Source organism: Vombatus ursinus, unplaced genomic scaffold (assembly GCF_900497805.2).
Source record: "Vombatus ursinus unplaced genomic scaffold, bare-nosed wombat genome assembly UNPS02014770.1, whole genome shotgun sequence".
NCBI lineage: Eukaryota > Metazoa > Chordata > Mammalia > Diprotodontia > Vombatidae > Vombatus > Vombatus ursinus.
Genome location: NW_020954548.1, coordinates 31,251,963 through 31,274,867, shown reverse-complemented (window position 1 = coordinate 31,274,867; position 22,905 = coordinate 31,251,963). Strand labels below are relative to the sequence as shown.

Here is a 22,905-nt window from a genome sequence, read left to right as displayed (position 1 = left end):
ACAAGAGGTCAGAGTATGTGTTGGCTACCTCTAGATTAGAAAAGCATGAAGCAAAGCAGATTCAAAATAGGTTCAATGGCTAGATTTAAAGAGAAGTCACTAATGGTTCAATGTCACTTTGGAAGGAGGTCTTTATTAGAATACCTCAAGGATCATTGCTTGGTCTTACGCTATTTACCATTTTTATGAACGATTTGGAAAAAGACATAGATGGTGTGTCTTATTGTTGCCAATAAGAGAAATTTTGCAGGGATAGCTGAGCTACTGGATAAAAGAATTTGAATCCAAAAAGATCCTGACACTTTAGAACACTTTCTAATGTGTGTGTGTGTGTGTGTGTGTGTGTGTGGTGGCCGCTTTAGTAATCTGGTAAAGCATACAGATCCACCCCCCCCCCAAATAATGTTTTTAAAATGCATATCATAAAATACATAAGGTTACAAAGGAACTTGTTTCCTACAACATTGGGCAAAATCTAGTAAGGTGAAATTTAACAGGGTTATATCTGTTAAGACTTACACCTGAGTATAAAAAAAATCAACTTCACAAGTACAAGATGAAGGTTACATTGCTTGACAGCATTTTATCTGACAAAGGTCTAGGGGTTTTGATGGACTACAAGCTCAATTTGAATCACATATAGCTGATACATTGGCTATATATTTAGTAATATATAACCAGAAAGTCAATAAATCTTAGGCTACATTATGAAAAGCACAGTGTCCAAGACTAGGTAGGTGATAATCCCACTGACCACACCTAGACTTCTGTGTTAGGTTCTGAGTCCCACAACTCTCAGAAAGACATTAATAACTAAAGGACATGAGAAGGATGACCTGGATAGTGGAGGCCCTTGAGATCTTGACACATGACAGTTAGTTTAGAAAGCTGGGATGTTTGGCCTAAAGAAGAGAAAACTTATGGAAACATGTCAACAGTTTTCAGTTGTACAGAGACAATTTAGACTTGGTATAAAGAAGACTCCCCAATTAGAATTATCTAAAAGTGAAATAGGATGCTCTGAATTCTTTCTCACTGAAGGGTTTCAAACAAAGGTTGTATGGACTATTTGTCAGGGATGGTGTACAATAAATTTTTGGTCAGGGTCAGGTTGGACTAGAAGGCTTCTGAACTGCTTTCCAACATAGAGATTCTGTGTTTCTGAGAATTGTATCATTGCATATTGGCCTATTGTTTGTGGCATGGGTGACTTTCCTTGGAGTAGGAATTAGAGCTCTCTTGAAACAGAGGAGAGTGAACAAAAATATGCTGACAAATGTTTGCGACGGTGGTTATGGGATTAGCAACCAGAGTGGCAGAAAAATGGTTATATGGTGGGCATAGTTGCCATCTATGAGCAATATGTGCCCTCTTCCTCTCTCTTCGCTCCCTACCTGGCCCAATTCATTGATAAAATTGTGTGAGTGAGGATTGTGTAGCAGGGGCTAGCAGTGTTTATACTCTGGTCAATCACTCCTGGACCCTTCTTTTCTTTTCTCAGAGATTCTACTAGAAAGCCAGGGAATGGCTTATGGGAATTTAGAATACCAAAGCAGAAGGGTTCTTTATGACCACATTTTACTTGTAAGAAACACCAAGCTTTAGAGTGAATGTATAGAGACATAGTGTCTCTAAGATCTGTAACAGTTTTTTTGCAGGCTCATATTCAGAGTTCTTTTACTCTTTACAGAAAGTTTGAACAGTCAGAATGTTTGTCTCTAAAGGGGGGGAAAGTCCTATAACTTCTTAAGTTCTTCCTAAAATAAATTGCTTTTAGCACCAACACACTAGGCCAAAAGGTACCTGGGAAACTGAAGTTTGAATACTGTTGCCTATATGTGAACCTGCTCTAACAGATCAGAACGTTCTCTCTTGCATCACACTCTCCCAAATCAAATGGTAGAAGGCAAAAGAGTCAAGCAACCAGAGATTAGTAGAAACACAAAACTATCAAACAGGTAACTACATTGTGCTGTGAATCCTGGGGGAAATGGGATACTAAGATTCTCTGAATCTATTTGGAGGGAGCTCTTTAAGCCATATTTGCTGCTTGCAAAGAAAAAAAAAACAGCAAGTTATTCTTCCTGCCATAAAATTAGGCATCTGAAAGTTCTAGACGATTTATGCTGCTCTTCTAAAGCTGCTCTGGTCATTTATCAAAGCGCTATTTCCACAACAGACGACTGAACATTTCTGCTGGCTAGACCGCTTTTCTTTGGCTTACCCCTCGATAGGTGTCCTCGGGAGATTTATTATAGTTCCAAAAGCGCAGCCCCACAATGTTTTCAGCTTTATCAAAATAGATTGTGATCAGGTGATCCTCCCCAGGAGAGAAAGGGATCAGCCACATGTGCTCATCTTCCACTGTGATGTTAGTCCCATCTATTAACCTGCAAATACATAAAAACAATTCCATCAGCTCTTCCCTGACAGGGAGTGTGTGTGTATGTGTGTGTGTGTGTGTGTGTGTGTGTGTCTTGTGTATTATTCTGCAACGGGAAAGAAATGGAGATGCTCCAGAATCAAAGGCATTCCATGGGAGAGAAATCAGAGAAATACATCACCAAAGTAACTCATCTCCCAACCATGGGCCATAAGTCAATTGATGCTTTGAATCTGGGATCATTAGGAAGGTACAATTGACATAAATCTCTTCTTTCCTATAATGAAAGGGGCCTGGAAGGCGGAGAAGGCTCATGCTTCATCTGGAAGGTCTTAAAGCAGCAATTTAGATAATGGCAACTTTTTGGCTTAATGATGAGTACAACGTGGTAATGACTCTGCATGGCCACCCTGACATTCACTGCCATTTTTAAGCAGTTGTGTATTACCTTCCATTATCAAGACTCCTGGTGGTGACTCTGGGTGAGCTAAGTCAGGGGAAAAAAAACTAGAAAAAATAGTCCCTGATTGGTTAGTATCAAGTATCACTATCACAGTTTTATAGAAGTTTTACAGGATCTAGAGGTAGAAGGTACCTCTGAGGTCATCATTTGATAGATGAGGAACCTGAGGCCCAGAGAGGGAAAATAATTGCCCAAGTTCACACAGCTAATAAGGAGCAGAATCAGAATTCAAACCCAGGATTTCTGACTCCCAATCCAGTACTCTTCCCACTACATCAGATTCTGCTCATTCAACAGAATATATATCTGCAATTACTACTTTTTTAGAAATGAATTTATTTGGACACAAGGATAGTCTCCTTGCCATGGGCATTTTAAAAGTCCTATCCACTTGTATCTGTACACATGGAAACCTCTTACTTATTGGTAGCTGAAATGGAACTTGTAAATAAGCAGCAAATAATTAGCCTGGTTAAAAATTAAGGCACAAGGTTGAATTGACTTTAGATTCTTGGCACAATGACAACAAATAGTCAGGAGAACAGTTAGGACATCTTAAAGATAGATTTCCGGTACCACGTACCCTATTGCTGGCATATTGGGCCCTGGTGTGACTTTAGCCTGGAGGGTAGAATATGGCTTCCTAGATCAATATTTCCTCTTTTAGGTTCTAATTTTTTCTTGGAAGGCATCAAAACACTTACTTAGCTTAGAAAGGCTTACTATTTTAGCAATGAAAATTATGCCACTACCAACTTCCATTTGGTCAAGACAAAACTCAAGGAAGAGTCAAAGTCTTCATTGCCTATAAGGGGGAGTTAAGACAGTTCTGAATTCAGATCCACTACTCTATTCACTCATCACATGTGCAGTAAACACTGCTAAGTCAGAAATTGCTGTCTATGAGATACTTACTTATCTAAGGTCCTGGAATCATCAGTGTATTCAGGAAGGTCATTTAAATCACTGGGTGAGGCAGACATCTTATCCAATGTAATTGGCAAAGACTGACCGTCTTTTCCTACCACTTCAAGTCCTGTCAGCCCTAGGTAATGCATGTCGCCCCAAGAGGCTGTGAAATTAAGTTGAAGGCCTTAAACATAAATAAAAATTGCCAGTTAGTAACCTGAGGCACTGATAGAAACATCCTTAAAATGAAAATAGGCAGATTAATGATTTGCAAACTTTACATCCTACTGATTTCTGGACACACAATCAAGTGAATGCTTATTAAACACCTGACCAGATATGGCACTACAACAGGTAGTATATATGGTTAACTCAATATGTCCACCCTCAGGAAGTTTAGCATCTGAGCAATGACAGCATAGATACTAATTCACCCAAAGTCAGTGAGCAGGAAAGACCTGGCTTTTCTTCTCTTGGGGCCCCATGATGCCATTTAGAATGTTACTTCTTTGGTTCTGAGGAAAGTCACTAACACACCCAACATGATCTAGTCGAATACATCTCAAATCAAGACACTTTCCCTGACATCTAGACTGCACTTGACTTCCCTTTAAGACTGCTGGTTAGAACACTCTATCCTGGTCTACATAACTCTTCCACTTCTGGAATATGCATCACTTTCTTACCTGTAAAATGAGGATAATAAAACTGTCCTACTTACCTCACAGGGTGGTTGTGAGGGTCATATAAGAAAATGGACATGAAGTGTGTTGTAACTATAAACTGTAGTATATATATTTGAACATATCATACTCAAGTACACTGTATATTTGTGCAATTACTAACAATATAAAAATGATGAGAATAATTTTTCACAGACTCATGGAATTCTAGATATGAAAATTCAATTAAAATTGTGTATTAAATGTTTACTATGTGCTAGGCACTGTGCTATCTATTGGGGATACAAAGACAAAAACAAAAACAAAATAGTCCTTGACCTCAAGGAGCTCATATTCTAGCATGTAACTGCAATATGCACACAAATAAGTAACTACAAGGCAGGGAGTAATATAAAGTAGGATAAAGGAGAAATTAGTTAAAGTGCTAGAGAAATATGTGAGGCAGGAGAGCATTAACAAATGGGATGGGGGACAGGTCTGAGAAGGCTTCACAGAGGAGGGAACATCTGACTCTGGGCTCTTATTTAGTTCAATCTCCACTCTCCTACACAATTACTGTTATTCTTAGGCTCTCACATCCTTCATGGTGCCAAAGAATCATAAACAAATACAATGGTTTCACAAGCTCGTTTGAAGAGAATAATGCTTTCCCCCTACTTTATTGTGAGAATTTCTGAGCTGCCCATGCTCATAATTATAATCATTTTTTCCCCCACTGGCAAAATGCTCCTCAGTTTCACATCTAATTTTGTGTCATGCTATTGAACATTATTACTCTCCTTTTCCTTTAATATCTAAGTTCCATATTGATTTTACCCTAGTGTATCAATTAGTATTTATTCAAACTGAGATTCATTTTATTATTTCTTGTCCTTATTTCAAGTCTCTTAGGTCCTTTTCTATACTTCATCATCACTGGTATTTGCAAAACTTCCAAAATCAGTATCATCTGCATATTAGTAAGTCTTAGGTGTCCTCTTTCAAAATATTAATAGGTCAAATCATTTTAAAAATCCCTAACGTCAACCCCCATGTCACCTTATTAAACCACTCTCTCCAATGGAGCAGGACAATAAAGATGATTCAAGACTTAGAAAGCAGAATAAGTGAGGAAAGTCCAAGAGCTTGAAATTGACTTGAAGAAGATAAAGTTAGAATGAACCATCTTCAGGACTTATATGAGGAGTGTTGTATAGAAAATCATAGTCTGTTTTCCATTTCTACTGAGAAAAGTATCAGAGATATTGGGCCTAGGTTAGAGATGGGAAGAGGAAGGGAGGGAGAAAGATTTAAGTTAGACACCAGGGTAAAGGTTCCAAAATGTAAGGGTTTTCACCCATTGAAAAGAAATAACTGAGAGTGTAAACCAGTTGGCAAGGATACAGTAAAGAGAAAGGACAGGAGATAGGGGACAGAATAGATTTTATGGGGCTTTGTTCAAAAGAAATCAGAAGCAGAAAAGAGGAAGACTTATGATCTTGGACAAAAAGCAGCAGAAATGTCAAGGCCTGTACCTAATGAAGAGGAAAAGCTGGACAGAAGGGTAAACCATACCATGGAAAAGAGGAAACAAGAAAAGGGAAAATACACAGTGTGTTTACAGGAAACTATCATGTGATCAGCTGAATACTTGTTGCGTAAATGCCAGAAGGCAGGAGCGATATCTTAGCCATCTTAGCCTGACTCTGAGAGCCTCATCCTGCACTGGGCCTGGCACACAGGGGTGTTCCTTGTCTCTTTGGTGAATGAATGAATGAATCAATCATTTCAGTCAACAACTGTATAATGCCTAAATACTACGCACAGGACACTATACTAGGTACTAGAGATATCACGATGAAAAAACAAGCCCCTGTCCTTAAGAAGCTTGTAGTCTAATGTGGGAAGGGGAATGAGATGTGTACAAAAGTAACTATAAAACAAGTAAGAAAAGTGGGGAAATGTAAAGAAAATATCAGAGAGAAATCTGAGGAAATCTGGAGAGATGATTTCTGGATGAGTACGGGGACTGGAGTTGGAGTAAAAATGAAACATCTTTTCTAACTTGGGGTAGACAGTTGACTTTAAGGATAAAAGACAAAATTTAGTGGAACCTTGAAGGATGGTAGGATTTCAACAGCTGGAAATCTGGGGGGGATAAGAAGTAGACAAATTACAAAAATGTATAACATGTAAATATAATTATAATAAAACATTAGTATTAAAGCGTGTTTATTATTTATATGTTCTATGTGTCTATAATTTATTTCCATTCATTGGAAAAAACCCATGGAATTGCCTATCCAAGGAATCTTTAAGAATATGGTAGAAAACTATTTGGAATACTCTTCAAGTCATTTTCTAACCCATGTGACAGCATCATATGCTTGCCAAGATGAATTAATTTTTGAAGTGAAACTTCACTTTACTGTATCAAATCACAGAATCAAACTCCACTAAAGATCACATATATAGCCAACTCCTTCACTTATTTTTCCCATTATTTTGTAATTTTGGCAAAACACTATGCTGCCAGTGGAGCATGACCGCTCCTTTATAGCCCTCCACTGCTCCTTTCTCCAAATGATTCTATTACCCAGCAGATATTTTCACACTATAAACAAAGCCTGAAGCAATAAATACAGATCATTAAAAAATAAAATCTTTAACGTTACCGTCATTCAACAAATATTCACTTATTGTCCACTCTGTATAAAACACTGTCCTAAGAGTTATTGTGAAGAAAATTGTACGAGACAGTCCCTGTCCTCAAGGAGGTTACAATCTGGTAGGAGAGATGAAATACGCAGGGAAGGATCCACAATAGACAAAATAACAACAAAATTCAGCTAGAGCAACAAAAGATAGAACATCTTAAGGGAAATAACAAGAAAAGGAGAAATAAAGGGGCCAGGGGTACGGAGGGGGTGGGGGGAGGGGAGGCACACTAGCTCTACCAGATCTTAAACCATATTATAAAGCAGTAAACATAAAAACAATTTAGCCCTAGTTGAAAAATAGAAAAGTTGGTAAATAGAACAGATTAGGGAAATAAGACAGAAACAAGTGAATGTAGCAGTACAGAAGTACAGTGTTCAGTGAAGTTCAGGATAGCAACTGCTGGGGTAGAGATTCCCTACAATAAAAACATCTGGGAAAACATAAAGCCTCTGGTAGAAATTAGGCCTACACCTTTCCTGTAGTCACTGCCTCTACGTCCTCTCCTCTCTCTCACTCTCAACCTCTGTGGTCTGGCTTCCGACCTCATCACTTTACTGAAATTGCTCTGTCCAAAGTTACCAGTGACCCTTTAATTGCCAAACCCTTTGGTCTTTTTTTTCAGTCCTCTTCCTTTTTGACCCATCTTCTGCATCTGACCCTCCTACCCACATCCTCATCCAGAACACTCTCTTCCCTCAGGGTTTATGTGACACTGCTCTCACCTGCTTCTTCCATCTGACTGACCATTCCTCAATCTCAAATGCTGACTCATCATCCAGATCATGCCTCTTGAGGGTGTTGCCCAAGGTTCTGTCCTAGGCCCTCTTATTCTTCTGCTACATTGTCTTATGAACCTCATTTGCTCCCATGGGTTTAACCATCATCTCTATGCTGATGACTCTTCGTTATACATACATATACAAATATATGTAATTTTATAATAGCACCATACTATTATGATATTGTTATAATAATTACATTCAACACCAGACTCTCTGCTGAGTTTCAGTGCCACATCACCAATTGCCTATTGGACATTTAAATTGGATGTCCTAGAGATATCTTAAAATCAAGTTATCAAAAACAACTCATTATCTTTCCCCCAAGCCCTCTCTTCCAGACTTTCCTATTTTCACCCTCCTTCCAGTCCCCCAGGTTCATAACCTCAGCATTATCCTTGACTCCTAACTCTCCTTTATCCCAAACTTCTAATCAGTTGGAAATCTTGCCATTTCTTTCACATCCAATTCCTTCTCTTAACGCACACCTTAGTTGAGGCCCTCATCATCTCTCATCTGGATTTACAGCATCCTCCTCATTGGTCTCCCTGCCTCAAATTTCTCACTACTTCAGTCCATCCTACACACTGATGCCAAAGTGATTTTCTTTAAGTAAAATCTTATGATTGGAGTACCCTACTCAATCAACTGCAGTGGCTCCCTATTGGCTCTATATCACATGTAAATTCCTCAAGTTAGTTTTTAAAGCCTTTCACAACTGGCCCCAATCCATCTTTGCAGCCACACTGCATATCATTCTGATTCACATACTCTTGGATCCAGTCAACTGGCCTTCTGCCTGTTCCTCCCATATGATACTCCATCTCTCATCTCTGTGCCTTGTCATTGGACAATGTCTGCATCTACCCTCTCCACCCCTTTGCCTCAAAGAGTCTTTTCTCTTCCTTTAGCAGCTTAAACACCACATTCTGCATGAAGCCTTTTCTGATCCTTCGCCATCTGTTATTGCCCTACCCCCAAACTACCTGGTAAATAACCATGTTGTTTATATTTATATTCATTTTATATTTATGCTTAATATATTTATATATGTACTTGCTGTTTCCCCCTCTAGAATCTATTGACTTCCCTAAGACCTGGCTATCCCTTAAAGACACTACATGCCTGCCCCTCGTTTCCATCACTGTACATCCCCTCTTTTCCTTAAAGACACAACTCCAACACCAAAAAACAACTTTTACATGAAACCTTTCCTAATCATCTCAATGGGTAGCACCTTTTACACAGTGATACAAAAGTCTTAGTACAGTTTTAAGTAATTAAAACTAAAAATTGCATGAAGACTTTGGGGACATTCTCTGTTTAACTACTTTATATTTCTTCTAGTCATATTTATGCTGTATATACTTAAATATAGCACATATGAAACACAGTCTTTGTCATCTTTCCTGTTAGAATAGAAGCTATTCTGAGTAGGGATTCTTTCATTAATTTTATTTGTACTCCTAGTCCCTGACACAGTGCTTGGTGCTTAATAAATAATTTCTGATTGATTGACTTGTTGACTCAAATGCACACATGACCTAAATATAAGAGGTCACATCATTTAAAAAATTTTGGAGCAGATGGAAGTATCTTTTCCAACTATAGCTAGAGGAAGAATTCTAAACTTAAATAAACAAGAGATAGAGGTGACCATAAAAAATAAAATGGGCAATTTCAATTACATAAAATTGAAACATTTTTGTACTGACAAAATCAATTAGAGTTAGGAGAGAAGAAGTTAACTGGGAGAAAAATCTTTGTAACAAATATCTCTGATACAGGTTTGATCTCCAAATAATTATGAAATTGATACACATACATGAGAAGAAGAGCTGTTCCCCAATAAGGGGTCAGAAGATAGGAACAAAAGTCTATTAACAACAGAAATGCTTCATCAACAACTAGAAAGATTCATATCATTAATAAAAGGAAAAATGTAAATTAAAAACAATTCTGAGATTTCAACTCATATCCATTAGTCTAGCTCTCTGACAAAAGATGAAAATAACAAATACTTTAAGGACAGAAAGAAAATAGGCACACTAAGATACCATAGCTGGAGCTGTGAACTGCATTAACCATTTTGGAAAACAATTTGAAATTATAGCCCTAAAGTCACTAAGCTTTATATACTTTTTGACCCAGTAATACCACTATTAGGCAAATAACCCAAAGAGGTCAAAGACCTAGAGGAAGACTCTATACCTACAAAAATATTTATAGCAGCCCTTTCAGGGCAGCAAGAATCTAGAAACAAAGTGGGTATTTATCAGTTTGGGGATGGCTGAAAAAACTGCTTTGGACTATTCTTGTTCCACAAGAAATGACAAATATAAAGAATTCTGAGAAACTTAGGAAACTATGGATGAACTAATGCAAAGTGAAATAAGCAGAACTGGAACAATTTGCAATATGACCACAAAGATGTCAAGGCGTTTGGAAAGGTTTCAGAATTCTTACCCACACAGTGACCAATAATAATTACAGAAGACTGATGATAAAGCAGGTGAGCTTCTGTTTCTTAGAAGAGAGGTGTAGTGTAGAGAAGGGTAGAGAAGACACGGTCAATGTGTTGATTTGTTTTGTGGGACTGTATGTATTTGTTATAAGGGAAGGCTTCTACTGGTGATGGGGTTGGGGTAGGGAGAGGTAAGTTAATAGGAAGGTACAGAGATGAAATAAAAGAAAAGATGATCAATAAAACAATAAATTAATAGGAAGGTACAGAGATGAAATAAAAGAAAAGATGATCAAATAAAACACACAAAAACAAAGTTCAGAAAGGGATAGAAATGGCAATTCTGTGTATACCTTGTTAAATTTACAATACATTTTTTAAAAACAAATGATATGTAGTAGAAGTTCATAATTTCATATACAATCTTCCAATCATCTTTCTTCCCCCCTCTTTCTATATTGGAATGTTTGTGTTTATTGATAATTAAGTTCATTAAAAAAAAAAAGGAAATTAACTAAGGAGTACAGAGGAAAAAGGGACCACTTTTGGCTGAAGGGCTCATTGAGGATATGGCATTGGAATTGGGTCTTGAGCTATATGATACGAAGCTTCCTAAGCAAAGGAAATGAAACAAACAGTGGAGAAAGTGAGTTGAAAACAAAAAGTTTTCGGTGATCAGTGAGCAGATCAGTTTGGTTGAAATGGAAGGTTTATGTGAGGAGTAGTGAGTGAGGAGATGGAAAAGAAAGATTGGAACCATATTGTAGAGGGCCTTGAATGAGAAATTTGGAAAACTATAATCTATTAGAGACCCAATGAATAATTTTGAAAAGCTGATTATCTGGCCTCTTTACTACTTTTTGGGCTAAATCCCAGATGAGAATACCCATACAGAATAAATTATAGCAGAAAATACCTTCTTAAAGTGACAATTTTACACATGGTTCAAAATGCCACAATTATATCTACTCTAATTCTTCAGGAAAATGCCCACAAACCAGATGAAATAGCGGAACAATCCCCAAGGATAACTAGGGGAAGCAAGGAGATTTAACTGCCTAGTAGACAGATGAAAAGGACATGAGGATTCCCAGGGCCGGGGATTCAGGTACAAGAAAAAAAGTTGAAATCCCTTGCCATGTATGATCTTTCCTCCACAATAGAGACAAAACTTGAAAAAGTGTATTAGTTCACCAGTTAATAAATTCTGACCAAACATATATTTTGCATCCAGGTCTGTTGAAATCGCAAATCCAGATGGCTGAGATAATTTCACTTTTCAGTTCTGTGGTGGACTGGAGATAAGTCAGTCCCTCCTCATTCACCAACATTCCTTCTCTATGTCAAGCATTGTTCTGGATGCAAGAAGGAATTATACTCTGCACCACTAAGACAATGAGTACTCACACATTCCACTGTAAACTCCTGGCTCAGGGGTTGTCAACTCAAGCAGAGGCGGGCTGGAGGCCAACTCTTGCTCTTGAGCCTAAAAATACAGGCAAAAAGAAGCAAAAAGTCAATTCTCAATGGCTTATACCATAATTGCCTAGTATGTATGTACATTATCCACCCTTGTGCTTATCTTTTCCTGATAATTCTTATCTTTTCTACCAGACTGTAAGCTCCTGGAGGACAGAGACTATATCTTGCACAGCTTTGCTCACCATAATGCTCAGGACAGAGTGAACACCATAAATACTTGGTGAATGACAGGGACTCTAATGATTTTCTTTTTAAATCGTCTGTACTTGTCAGTATGGTACAATAGTGGTAAGACTGTCGGGCTGAGAGAAGTCTCGGGGTTCAAGTCCTAGTTCCAACCCACATAAAAGTCAAGTAAATTACTTAACCTCTCTGAGACTCAGTTTCCTCATCTACAAAACTGAGATTTTGCACTATCTGCACCTCTCAGGATTTTGTCAATGGTAAAGCATAATCTAAATGCATGCGCTATTACCACCACTTCCACCACCACCACCACCACCACCATCATCACCATTCTCTGGTTCTGAGTTGGCACTACTAGTCAAAGAAAGGAAGGAAAACCCAAATCCACGTGTGTATATGTGTGTGTGTGTGTGTGTGTGTGTATATATATATATATATATATATGTATGTATGTATGTATATGTATATATGTATATATATGTATATATGTATATATGTGTGTGTGTATATATATGTATGTGTATATATATGTATACACACACACACATATATATACATATATGTATATCTAAACATATAGATGTAAATAATCCTTCTTAGTAGCTACTTTTTGATAATGAAAGAGGTTGACACTAATGGCTATAAATTGGTTTTTGGATCAGCTGTGGATTTCAGAGATCTGGAACTATGCTGGTTCTTCACTGCTCTGAAATAACTAAAAGTGCCAATTAAATCTTTCCTCTAAGAAGTTTTAATTATTCATGTGTATTACAGTCTTCTCTTCACAATTTTTCTGCAATGCATGTAGGGAAATCATACAAGGCATGTAATATGACTTTCCCATTTTGCAGATGGAAAATGCAAGAGCCCAAGGAATTAAGTAATTTGACATGGTGCCCAAGTGTGGCAAAGATTGCTCAATGTATCTGTGCTACTAATTGTTAGGATCCTAAAATTTAAAGTGAGAAAGGCCCTTACAGGTCACCTTGTCCACTCCCCTGATTTTACAGATGGACACTGAGGCACAGAGTGGTGGAATGAGTTGCTCAAGGTACCATAGTAAGTAGAATTCAAATCCAGGTTCTTTCTGCTATGCCACATCACCTCTATTCTGGCATGGCCCAAGTGCTATTTTCTAGTCTACTGCTGGGTGCTCTCCCCTACAGTACAATATCAAAGAGGGGTTCTTCCTCATCCTTATGTAGTTTTTAATGGCTTAGTGTCAACTGGGATAAAGGTCTCCTGTGTAGGCTCCCCAGGGGCCTGTGGTTGGCCCTATGCTGCTCTGGATAATTTAGATAAAAGCATAGATGGCATGTTTTTCAAACAGGCAGATGACCTAAAGTAGGAGGGACAGCTAGGAATGCTGGACAAAACTATCAGGATACACAAAGATTATGACCGGCTAGAACATTGGGCTGAATCTAGTAAGTAAAATATAACGGAGATAAATGCAAGGTTCAAAAAAATCTAATTCACAAGTACAGGATGGGGAAAGTATTGCTAGGCAGCAGTTTGAAAAAGACTTGAGGGTTTAGAAGACAGCACACAAGGACTGTGATGGTAGCTAAGGAAGCTAATGAAATAGTAGGCTGCGGTAAGAGAGGCATGGAGGTCAGGATGAGGAAGTTCACACATGCTGCTATACTCTGTCCTGTATAGACATACTACTGGCATATTTTATAGACACTAATAATACTATGGAGAGTATCTAGGATGACAACAGCAACTGTGAGGGGCACTGAAATCAGGCTGTAGAAGGAAAAGCTGAAGGACGTGGAAATGTTCATCTTGAAGAAATTAATACTTTGGATGGGGTTTGGGGAGTAGGGGGATATGACAGTAGTCTTCAAGATCTGAAGGGCTGTCACATGGAAAACAGATCTGCTTGGCCCTTAATGGCAGAACAAGGAGCAACAGACGGAAAGTACAAAGAGGCAGATAGAGGCTTGATATAAGAGAAAAGCTCCAAACAATTAGCGCTATCCAAAAGTGTGATGGATAGCCTTGAGAAATAGCGGGTTCTCCCTTATTGGGGGTCTTTATGTCAAGGTTGATGACTACCTACATTGTAAAGAGGATTCTTCTGCAGGTATGGGTTGGACTAAATGGCTTCTGAGACTCATTCTAATGCTGAGTTTCTGTGATTCTGTGGAATCTGATTTTGGGGATATCTACTAAATTCCTTTGATGCTTTCAATTTGGTAGGTAGGTCAACTCTAGGCTTTTCAGTACTGTGCTCAGAGTTCAGAAAGCCCATGTTTAAATTCTGCCTCCAAACAGCTCTAGTACCATGGGCAAGTCACTTATCCTCTCTGGGCCTCAGTTTCCTTATCTGCAAAATGAGGATAATAATGCCCACAATATCCACATGATAAGGTTTCTACAAGGCTCCGATGAGATAATGTATGTAAAGTGTTCTGCAAACTCTAGTGTTCAATATAAGTGTGTGTTATGAAGTTGGTGGTGATGTTAGCAATTCTGTAGGCACAAAGCAGTTCCAACAAGTAGGGAAGACTTCAAGCACAATGTGGATGACACTCTGTGTCTGCTGCCTGAAAGTAGAGCCACGTGAATCAGGAAAGGCTTACTATCAGAGAGTGGCAGTGGCAGGTAGGGCTCATGATCTTCCTGATTACCCACACTGATCAATTCATGATTATTTTGACGTTTTGAAGAGTATCAAGAGACTTCTGATCTTCACATATTGGTCCTCTACTGTGAGTAACACATAGAAATCATGTCTTTAGATGTTTGCTACTAACCATCTCCTACCTGATCATCTATACGTACACCAGCTTGGGTGAATGGCCTTTCATCACCCTCCCCATCTGCTGTCTGTGGTCTCTTGAATTCTTCTTCATATCTCAGACTGCACAGGGTTTCAACATCAACATCAAATGTCTCATCAGCACAGAATATGGCCTCAAGAATATCATCATCAGTTGTGAATAATATAGTATCTCCAAAATGCTCTGGGGCTAAAAGAGTAATAAGGACTTAGAAAAGTAGAGATACAAGACTGATCCACCCACTCCCCAAATTCTATGTAATTTTTAAAAGAAGGCTATAAAACTGAAAAAAAATCAAAATCACTAATATGTTCCATAGCTCTTCTTAATTCTTGAATGATCCATCATTCTTTATACTTTGGGCAAACAGAATCTAACTGATAAGAACAGTACAAACCAAATAAACTAGGGGGAAGAACCACACTTCATTGCAATATGTGACACCTTCAAATGGATGTACATGTGATATGTTTGAATGGATGAGACTGTTTCATAGTACCTAACTACTTTCAAAATATATGCAAATAATTATTAATTAGTGTAGGCAGCACAGAGAACTGAAAAGGATTAGGTGTTCTGGATAACAGCTTTGCCATTAACTAATTTCAAAATATTAAGCCAGTCATTAAAACTCCTAGGCCTCAGTTTTGTCATCTGCAAGATGAAGAGGTTGAAACAGATGATGCCCAGGGTCTCTTTTGGCTTTAACATTCTATGTTTTGTGTTATAAGTTTCCTCCTTGCTTCAACATTTCATGTTCTATATTCTGTATCCTAAGGTCCCTGCTAGCTTTAACATGGGACAGTTGGAAACTAATGGACCAGTGAAAGTGGGATTGACAACTTTCTCTTGTGATATTGAGTGCCTTTTTTGCCCAAATTCCCAGGAAGAGGGGGTAGAAGTTTCATTTAATGTTCCTCTGAATATATTATACCTCCAGTCAGTGTTCCTGAAGCCTTGGCAATTTCTCCTTTAAATATGCACTGTTCATCTAATAACATCATGATGTCTTTTACTCCACGAAAAGAATGTATCCGTGATTTATTATAATTCCAAACTCTAATCATGGCAACCTGGCAAGGCTGTACAAAGTCAATATAAATATAGTGAGATTTGCCAGGGGTAAATGGAGCCAGCCAAAGATGCATATCGTCTTGGGTCCTATGCACACCATCAGTTAGGTTGGTTACTACACGAGGATCTTTGCCATAGACTGGTAAAATGTTAATATCAGGGGGTTCAGCTTTTATGTTAGAAATTTGTACAGGCTCTCCTTTGGAGCTAAAAATTTCAATTCCATTAAGACCAACATAGTGTCTGTCTCCCCAGGTTGATTTGATGTCAATAACTAAATGTTGTCCGTGAGGCAACACTGGAATTTTAAAATCATTCTCATCATCTGTATCTATGGAATTATCTTCCTGCCCTTTTAACAATTCCTGTTTTCCTTCCTTTGTCATTGGCTGTTCCCCATGTCTACTAATCTTTTGCTGCTGTAGGAATTCATCAAAGATATCGCCCTGAAATTCCATATTGGATATGCGACCCCGGTGAGAACGATTGAAGGCAGTGAGGGAGTTCCAGGACTCTTGGAGAGTATGTTCTTGTTCACTGTGCCACCTAGATCGAGCCATCTTTGTAGACATGACGGGAAAGGTGTCCTCTAGAAAAGAGAAGAAGGAAGATTTTAAGATCTTCTAGTGAAAGGTGGAAAGGTATTAAGAGAATGGAGATCCTTAGGTACCAGATGGATTACCTGTGAACCATTAAAGAGATTACAGAAGAGACGCAGGTGGCCCTAGAGAAATCTGTGTCTCAGAAGATCGCTGCAGTGATTATGTCTGTCTGAGCTTCAGATACACTAGTTCCAGCTCAGTATGCCTGGTACACACCATCTCAGTAAGGAGTGGCTTTCAATTTTGGAGTGAGGCAAATAGTTATTGAGACAGTGGAAATGCAAAAAGACCCAATGGAGCCTCCAAAATTCAAAATTAGTAAGAAAATTTCCATCATCTTCTTGCCCTAGGTCTTTACACACATACACATTTCCTACTTGAAAAAAATCTTCATATTTGATCCTCAGGCTTGCCCCTTTTAGCTTTTGTTTTATTTTCCTCCTTCCTTCTAAATGGAATTCCTCTTCAACCAATAATTCACAGCTGCTGCCTTTAATTCTTCATCATTCACCCTTTCCTTAACCCTCTATAATGTGGTAGTTTCTCTCCCCACACCACCACTTTACTAAAAGTGCCTTGCAAAAATAAATATATATAAATAAAAAATAAAAGTACTTTGCTAAAAACCAATGCAAATGAAGTTTTCTTGGTCCTCATCCTTTTTGAACTGCTTTTGATACATTTAACTGTCCCTTCCTTGGCTTTTCTAACACCATACTCTCATGATTCTGTTCCTCTTTTGTCTCTTTTACAGGTATCTTTCCCCTTACCAACCCTTAAATTGAGAAGATCTCAGAGACTATGTCCTTGGCCGTCTCCTCTTTTCTCTGTACGTTCTCATTCACTCCCATAATTTAAATGCTCACCTCCACGTGAATGACTCCTAAATCTACATCTCCAGCCTTCCCCCCCCAATCCTATCTTCCCATATGACTGCTGTTGCTGTTGCTTGTCCTTCACTTTTGAAGTGCACCAATGACATCATGAGGAGATGTCTCGACTCGTGCTTGAATTGGATTTAAATGAGGCAAAGTCGCACAATGTCATCAACTTCACTCTCTCTTTCAGAGTCATCGAACTCCTGTGGCAATACAAAACTCAGGACAGCTTTTATGACTGCTAAACATTTTGACACAGATGTCATATTACCACCTTAAACTCAACACGTCTAAAATCAAACACCAGAACTTCCTCTGAAATCTCTATTTCTCTGTTAATTTTTCATTTTTCTATTTTCTGTTTTTTTCCTTTGGTAAATCTTATCATTTGCTTGTCTATTCCTAATCCCAAGTTGCCAAATGCAGTTGGAAGAAATCATGAAATTGCACTGACTAGTCTACTATAAATTTATGTTATCTAAACTCAATTAGACCTTTCTCTCTACCTGACTGTCATACTCCCCACAAAGACTATTCCAAACCGTATCACTTCACTCCTAACTCTACTCTCTCCTATTTTATTCTCACCTGCTATTTTACTGAGATCAAGGCCATCTCAGTTCCCCTATTCTATTCTTCTGCCCTTCTCAATATCCTTCTCTATTTTCTCCTCCTTCATTCAAGTTCCAAGAGAAGGAGTGATCTTTCCTTCTTGCCAACGCCAACCCCTCTGCTGGTATATTTTCAGTCTTAGCCTCTCCTACCTCCTCTGTGATCTTGTTCCAGCAATGATGCCTTCTCTCTTGTTCATCTTTAATCTCTCCCTTCTTAGAGGCAGTTTCCTTCCCCTTAGTCTACTAAACTAGACAGAGGCAACTAGGTGGTGCAATGTATAGCGTGCAGGACTTAAGAGTCAGGAAGACTTGATTTCAAATCCTGCCTCAGATAACCTAGTAGCTGTGTGACCCTAGGCAAGTCACCTAATCTCTCTCAGGCTCAGTTTCCTAAAATTCCTAAAATGGGAATAATAACAGCACTAATATCACAGAATTGTTTCAAATATCAAATGAGATAACATATTTAAAACTTTAAAGTGCCATCAATTAATATTAAATTATTAATAAATAATAATAATAATAAGTTTATTTCTTCTCTATCCAAAACCAAAACAGAATCTTTCCTTGACCCTCCCACCCCTTCAGGCTATTGTTACTCTCCCTCCCATACACTGTAAGCTCATTCGCTTCCCAGTTACGCACTGCAACCTTTTGCAATATGAATTCAGACCACACCACTCTATGTGAGACAATTCTCTCTCCCAAGTCACCAAACACCTCCTGACAGCCAAATCCACGGCCCTTTTCCTATCATCAGCTTAGACGCATGGGATCATAGACCTCGAGCCAGAAGGGACCTTAGAGACCATCTTCCTTAACCACTCTGCAGCATTCAACACTGTGGGCCACCTCTCTCTTGATATGTTCTCTTCCCTTGGCTTCCATGGCATAGTATTCTCATGGTTCTCCCATGCTTCCCCCTGCTTCTTTGTCTTCTTTAACAGCTCCTTACCTTCTTCCTATATGGGTGCTTCACTTAGGTTTTGTCCTTTTTCTGACAATCCCATGCATCCCCACAGCTTCAATCCTATGTAGATGACTCGCAAACCTTGATTTCTACTCCCACACTCCTCACTATAATCCCCTGAAGCTTTAGTCCTGTAGTTCCAACCAGAATATTGGATAAGGGTGTCCTTGCCTGGATGTCCCTCCCCTCATCACCCCAAACAACATATCCAAAACTTCACTAGTCATCTCTCCTCTAAAAACTCCTGCTTCCCCATAACCTCTCTGTTTTTGTTAATGGTGCCATCATCTTCACACTCATAATCTTCAGGCTCATAACTTTAGAGTCATTTTTGAATCTTCCCTCTCCCTCACCAGGCACATCCAATCAATTGCCAACAAGCCCTGTTGATTCTATCTTTGTAATGTATCTTTTGCTTCTTTTTACTCCCACTCCAACCAGACTAGTTCAGGTCCTCATTTCTTTTTGCCTAAATTATTATAATAGCCTCTATACTGGTCTGTTTCTAGTTTGTCTCCTCATCAATCTATTCTTCACACTGGTGCCTGAGTAATTTACCTAATATACCACTCTGATAATGTTACTTCTTCATTCAAAAACTTCAGTGGCTGTCCACTGAAGATTACACACTGAAAAAAGTAACATTTCTTGATTCCGGCATCCAAGGACTTCTACAATCCAAGTCCAACATATTGGTACAATCTTACAATAATTTCTTTCATGTAATCTACATTCTAGTCAAATTGAATTTCTCTCTGTCTTATGTTCTGATTTTCCCCTTTCCTGTCAATGTCATTTTCCTCCCACCATCCTTCTCGAATAGACTTTCTTCTCTGCTGAAGTCTTCCCCTTCTTTCGAGGCTCAACTGAGGCGTCACTTCCTCCATGAAGCCTCTGTTCCACATTAGTCCAGGTAAACATGATCTTTCCCTCCTTAACATTTTCATAACACTTTGATTCAACCCCTCCACACTTACTTTGCATTTTCCTACCATTATAGTTATTTGTATATATCTTTCTGTTATTGTATGGTAATCTCAACAAAAGCAACGTATACATTATTTTTATCTAGGTAACTTCAGTGCTTTGCTTAGAATAGCAACTTAGTGAATTTATGTTGATTTGTTTGTTGAATTCCAGTCACCAAGACTCAAAAATTCATTATCTTCTTTAATGATAATTCTACGTCTTCTTTGTCTTGTCCTCCACACTCATGCATCCTAGTGATTGTTCTGTCTTGCACCTGTTCCAATCTCTCCATTCTCATTAGCCAGCCACCCACTTAATTTAGCCCTTATGACTTCAAATTTGCCCCGTGGTGACAATTTCATAACTGGTTTCCTTGCCTCCAATCTATACTCTATCATCAGATTAATAGTTTTTAAAACCTTTCTTTGATAACATCACTCTCTTGCTAAAATAATGCTTCCCACTTCCATTGAAAAAAAAAGGTTTAAATTCTCTAGTATGACATTAAGGCTCTCCACAATCTGGACCCTATCTTCACAGCTCATATTACTTCCAGACAAAACCTTCCAATTTAAACAGGGTAGTTTACTCGGTGTTTCCTCAAACAAGTTTTATGCTTTCCTACCCCTGCAATTTTGCTTATCCTATTCCCTCTGTTGAAGATGCCTTCCCCTTCCATCTCCACCCATTAAAATTATACCCATTTCCATTTGGCCTAGTCTCCTATTACTTAGATCAACTAATCCTGAAGTTATCTCTCTTTCATTTAACTTTTATTTCACTTGTGGCACTCAAGGTGCACTTAGCACACATTATTTGGTACTGTAGTTCTTTACAAACATGTCCTAACTCCCCTGACAGCTCACTGGCTCTTAGAAAGCAAAGGCTGGGTCTTCTATATCTTTGTATTCCCCCACAGTGGTTATTATAGGAGCTTGTCAATAAACATGGTCAACAAACATTAGTTTTTTACACCAGAAAACACCATGATTTAGTCAGAGAAAGAGCCTTTACATCTTTGTATCTGGCACATTCAACTTCTTATATGGATTTTTGTGATTTATGTTCATTATTTCCATTTACTATAATTTGATTTCTACTTGCTAAAATGAATGGCACACATACAGGATAAGAATATCTGATACTGAATGCATTATGCATCAACCAGGTGGCCTATGTATTTGGGGACATGAAGCTGTAGGTTCCTTTTGTTAGCTTTCTGACCTACTAATAGAATCAATAATGAACTCTAAGAGCCAGAAGGAACTTCAGACTTTTTCAATCAACCATCTAATGAGTTTTTATTAAGCACTTACTATGTACAAGGCACTGTGCTAAGCTCTAGGGCTCCAAATACAGAGAGTGAAAGAATTGCTACTTGCAATGATGTTTCACTCTAATGGGAAAAGATAACAAGTACATATATACACATACATGTACATATGTAAAGAATAAGGAAAAAAGATATACAAATACATTTTTATTGTTGTTATTCAATTGTGTCTGACTCTTTGTTTGTTTGTTTGTTGTTTTTTGGCTTTTTTTAGGTAATTGGGATTAAGTGACTTGCCCAGGGTCACACAGCTAGTAAGTGTCTGAGGCCAGATTTGAACTCAGGAAGATGAGTCTTCCTGATTCCAGGCCTAGTGAATCAAAACTTCACAGAACAAATCCCTTGAATGAAAGGATTTGTTCTGTAAAACTTGGACTCAGTCAAAAGGCCACACCCAAGGACCTAGCAGGCCACATGTGGTCTTGAGGCCGCAGGTTCCCCACGCCTGGTCCAGGACTTAGTTTCTCTGTAAAGTGAATCACTGCGCTGACCGTTTTCACCTATGCCTGCATTGTGCTCCCTCATCGCCTCCGCCTCATTGAGCCCCTCTCTTCTCTCAAGACACAACTGAAGTGCCAACTTCTGCATGAAGACTTTGCTGATCTGTGCTCCACACCTCCCCTTCCCAGCTGATGTTGCAGGTTCCCCAGCCCTGGCCTGGACTATTTCAGGAACTTGCCCAAAGACACACAGGTAATAAAGATCAAGCCAGGAGTCAATCCCAGGTCCCTTGATTCCAAACCCAGTGCTCTTTCTACCACAGCTGTAAAATGAGTGATCCATAAAGTGTCCCCCTTAGTTATCAAGTTTTATGACCCTTGAGAATTTAAATTCCATCATAATGAAACTATTTTAAGGAAAATCTCTGTGTAACAAAAAGATGATCAAGCTGTGCAGAAGGCAGTCTAAAAGCAACCTAATTCCACCTAATTAAGGAGGCAGTGAAACAAGCACTGGCTCAGAAGTCAGAGAAGCTGAGTTCAAATCCCACCTAAGAAGCTTACTACCGTCACGACTTTGGGCAGGTCAGGAAGCATGTCGAGGGCTCAGTTTCTTCCATTATAGAAGGAGGCAGTTATACTAGATGGCCTATGGACTCCCTTCCAGCTCTATAGCAGTAATGCAATGATCTACAATTCTTTGAACATTTGATATGACTCTGTGATCCTCAAAAAAAAAAAAGGAAATTCCTTCCACAAGCATTTAGTCCCTGCTCTATGGCACTATCAAGGGATATGACTTGTGTGTAATGGGTAATTTATAATTTCCAAATACCTTTCCCTTTTGTTATCATGACCCTTCTAACAAGTGCTAAATCCCAAAGGATCTTAATATGTCATTGAGCCTTTGAGTAGAAAAGACTGGACATAAATTAAAATGAGACAAGGCACCTTGTACTTCATCAGATCAGAATAATAGCAGCCCCCAATGAAACCCCAAGGAATTCTTGTTTATGTTTACCAGAAAAGCTAATAACTGCCTGGCTCTTTGGGAGGTGGGGATCTGATAGTACCTCTTAACATATTTCAGGTATAGGCATAAATTAAGCCAGCTCTCACTGGATTTAATACCCTTTCTTCTCTCTCAAAAGAGAAGTGTGTGTGTGTGTGTGTGTGTGTGTGTG

The 22,905-nt window shown here is 38.6% G+C and overlaps 1 protein-coding gene across 6 annotated transcripts in view; it reads right to left on the bottom strand.

The window, feature by feature from the left end:
- Positions 1 to 22,905, bottom strand: part of KIAA0556 (KIAA0556 ortholog) — a 195,645-nt gene that overhangs the window by 24,704 nt on the left and 148,036 nt on the right. For 5 of the 6 annotated variants that reach the window (XM_027862849.1, XM_027862853.1, XM_027862848.1 and 2 more), the window contains 5 exons: positions 15,776 to 16,504; positions 14,825 to 15,030; positions 11,789 to 11,867; positions 3,762 to 3,939; positions 2,225 to 2,390 (listed from right to left, as the gene is read on the bottom strand). In XM_027862849.1, coding sequence (XP_027718650.1) covers positions 2,225 to 2,390; positions 3,762 to 3,939; positions 11,789 to 11,867; positions 14,825 to 15,030; positions 15,776 to 16,504 — 1,358 coding nt within the window. The remainder of the gene's footprint in view (positions 1 to 2,224; positions 2,391 to 3,761; positions 3,940 to 11,788; positions 11,868 to 14,824; positions 15,031 to 15,775; positions 16,505 to 22,905) is intronic. The other variant, XM_027862850.1, reaches the window with a different exon arrangement.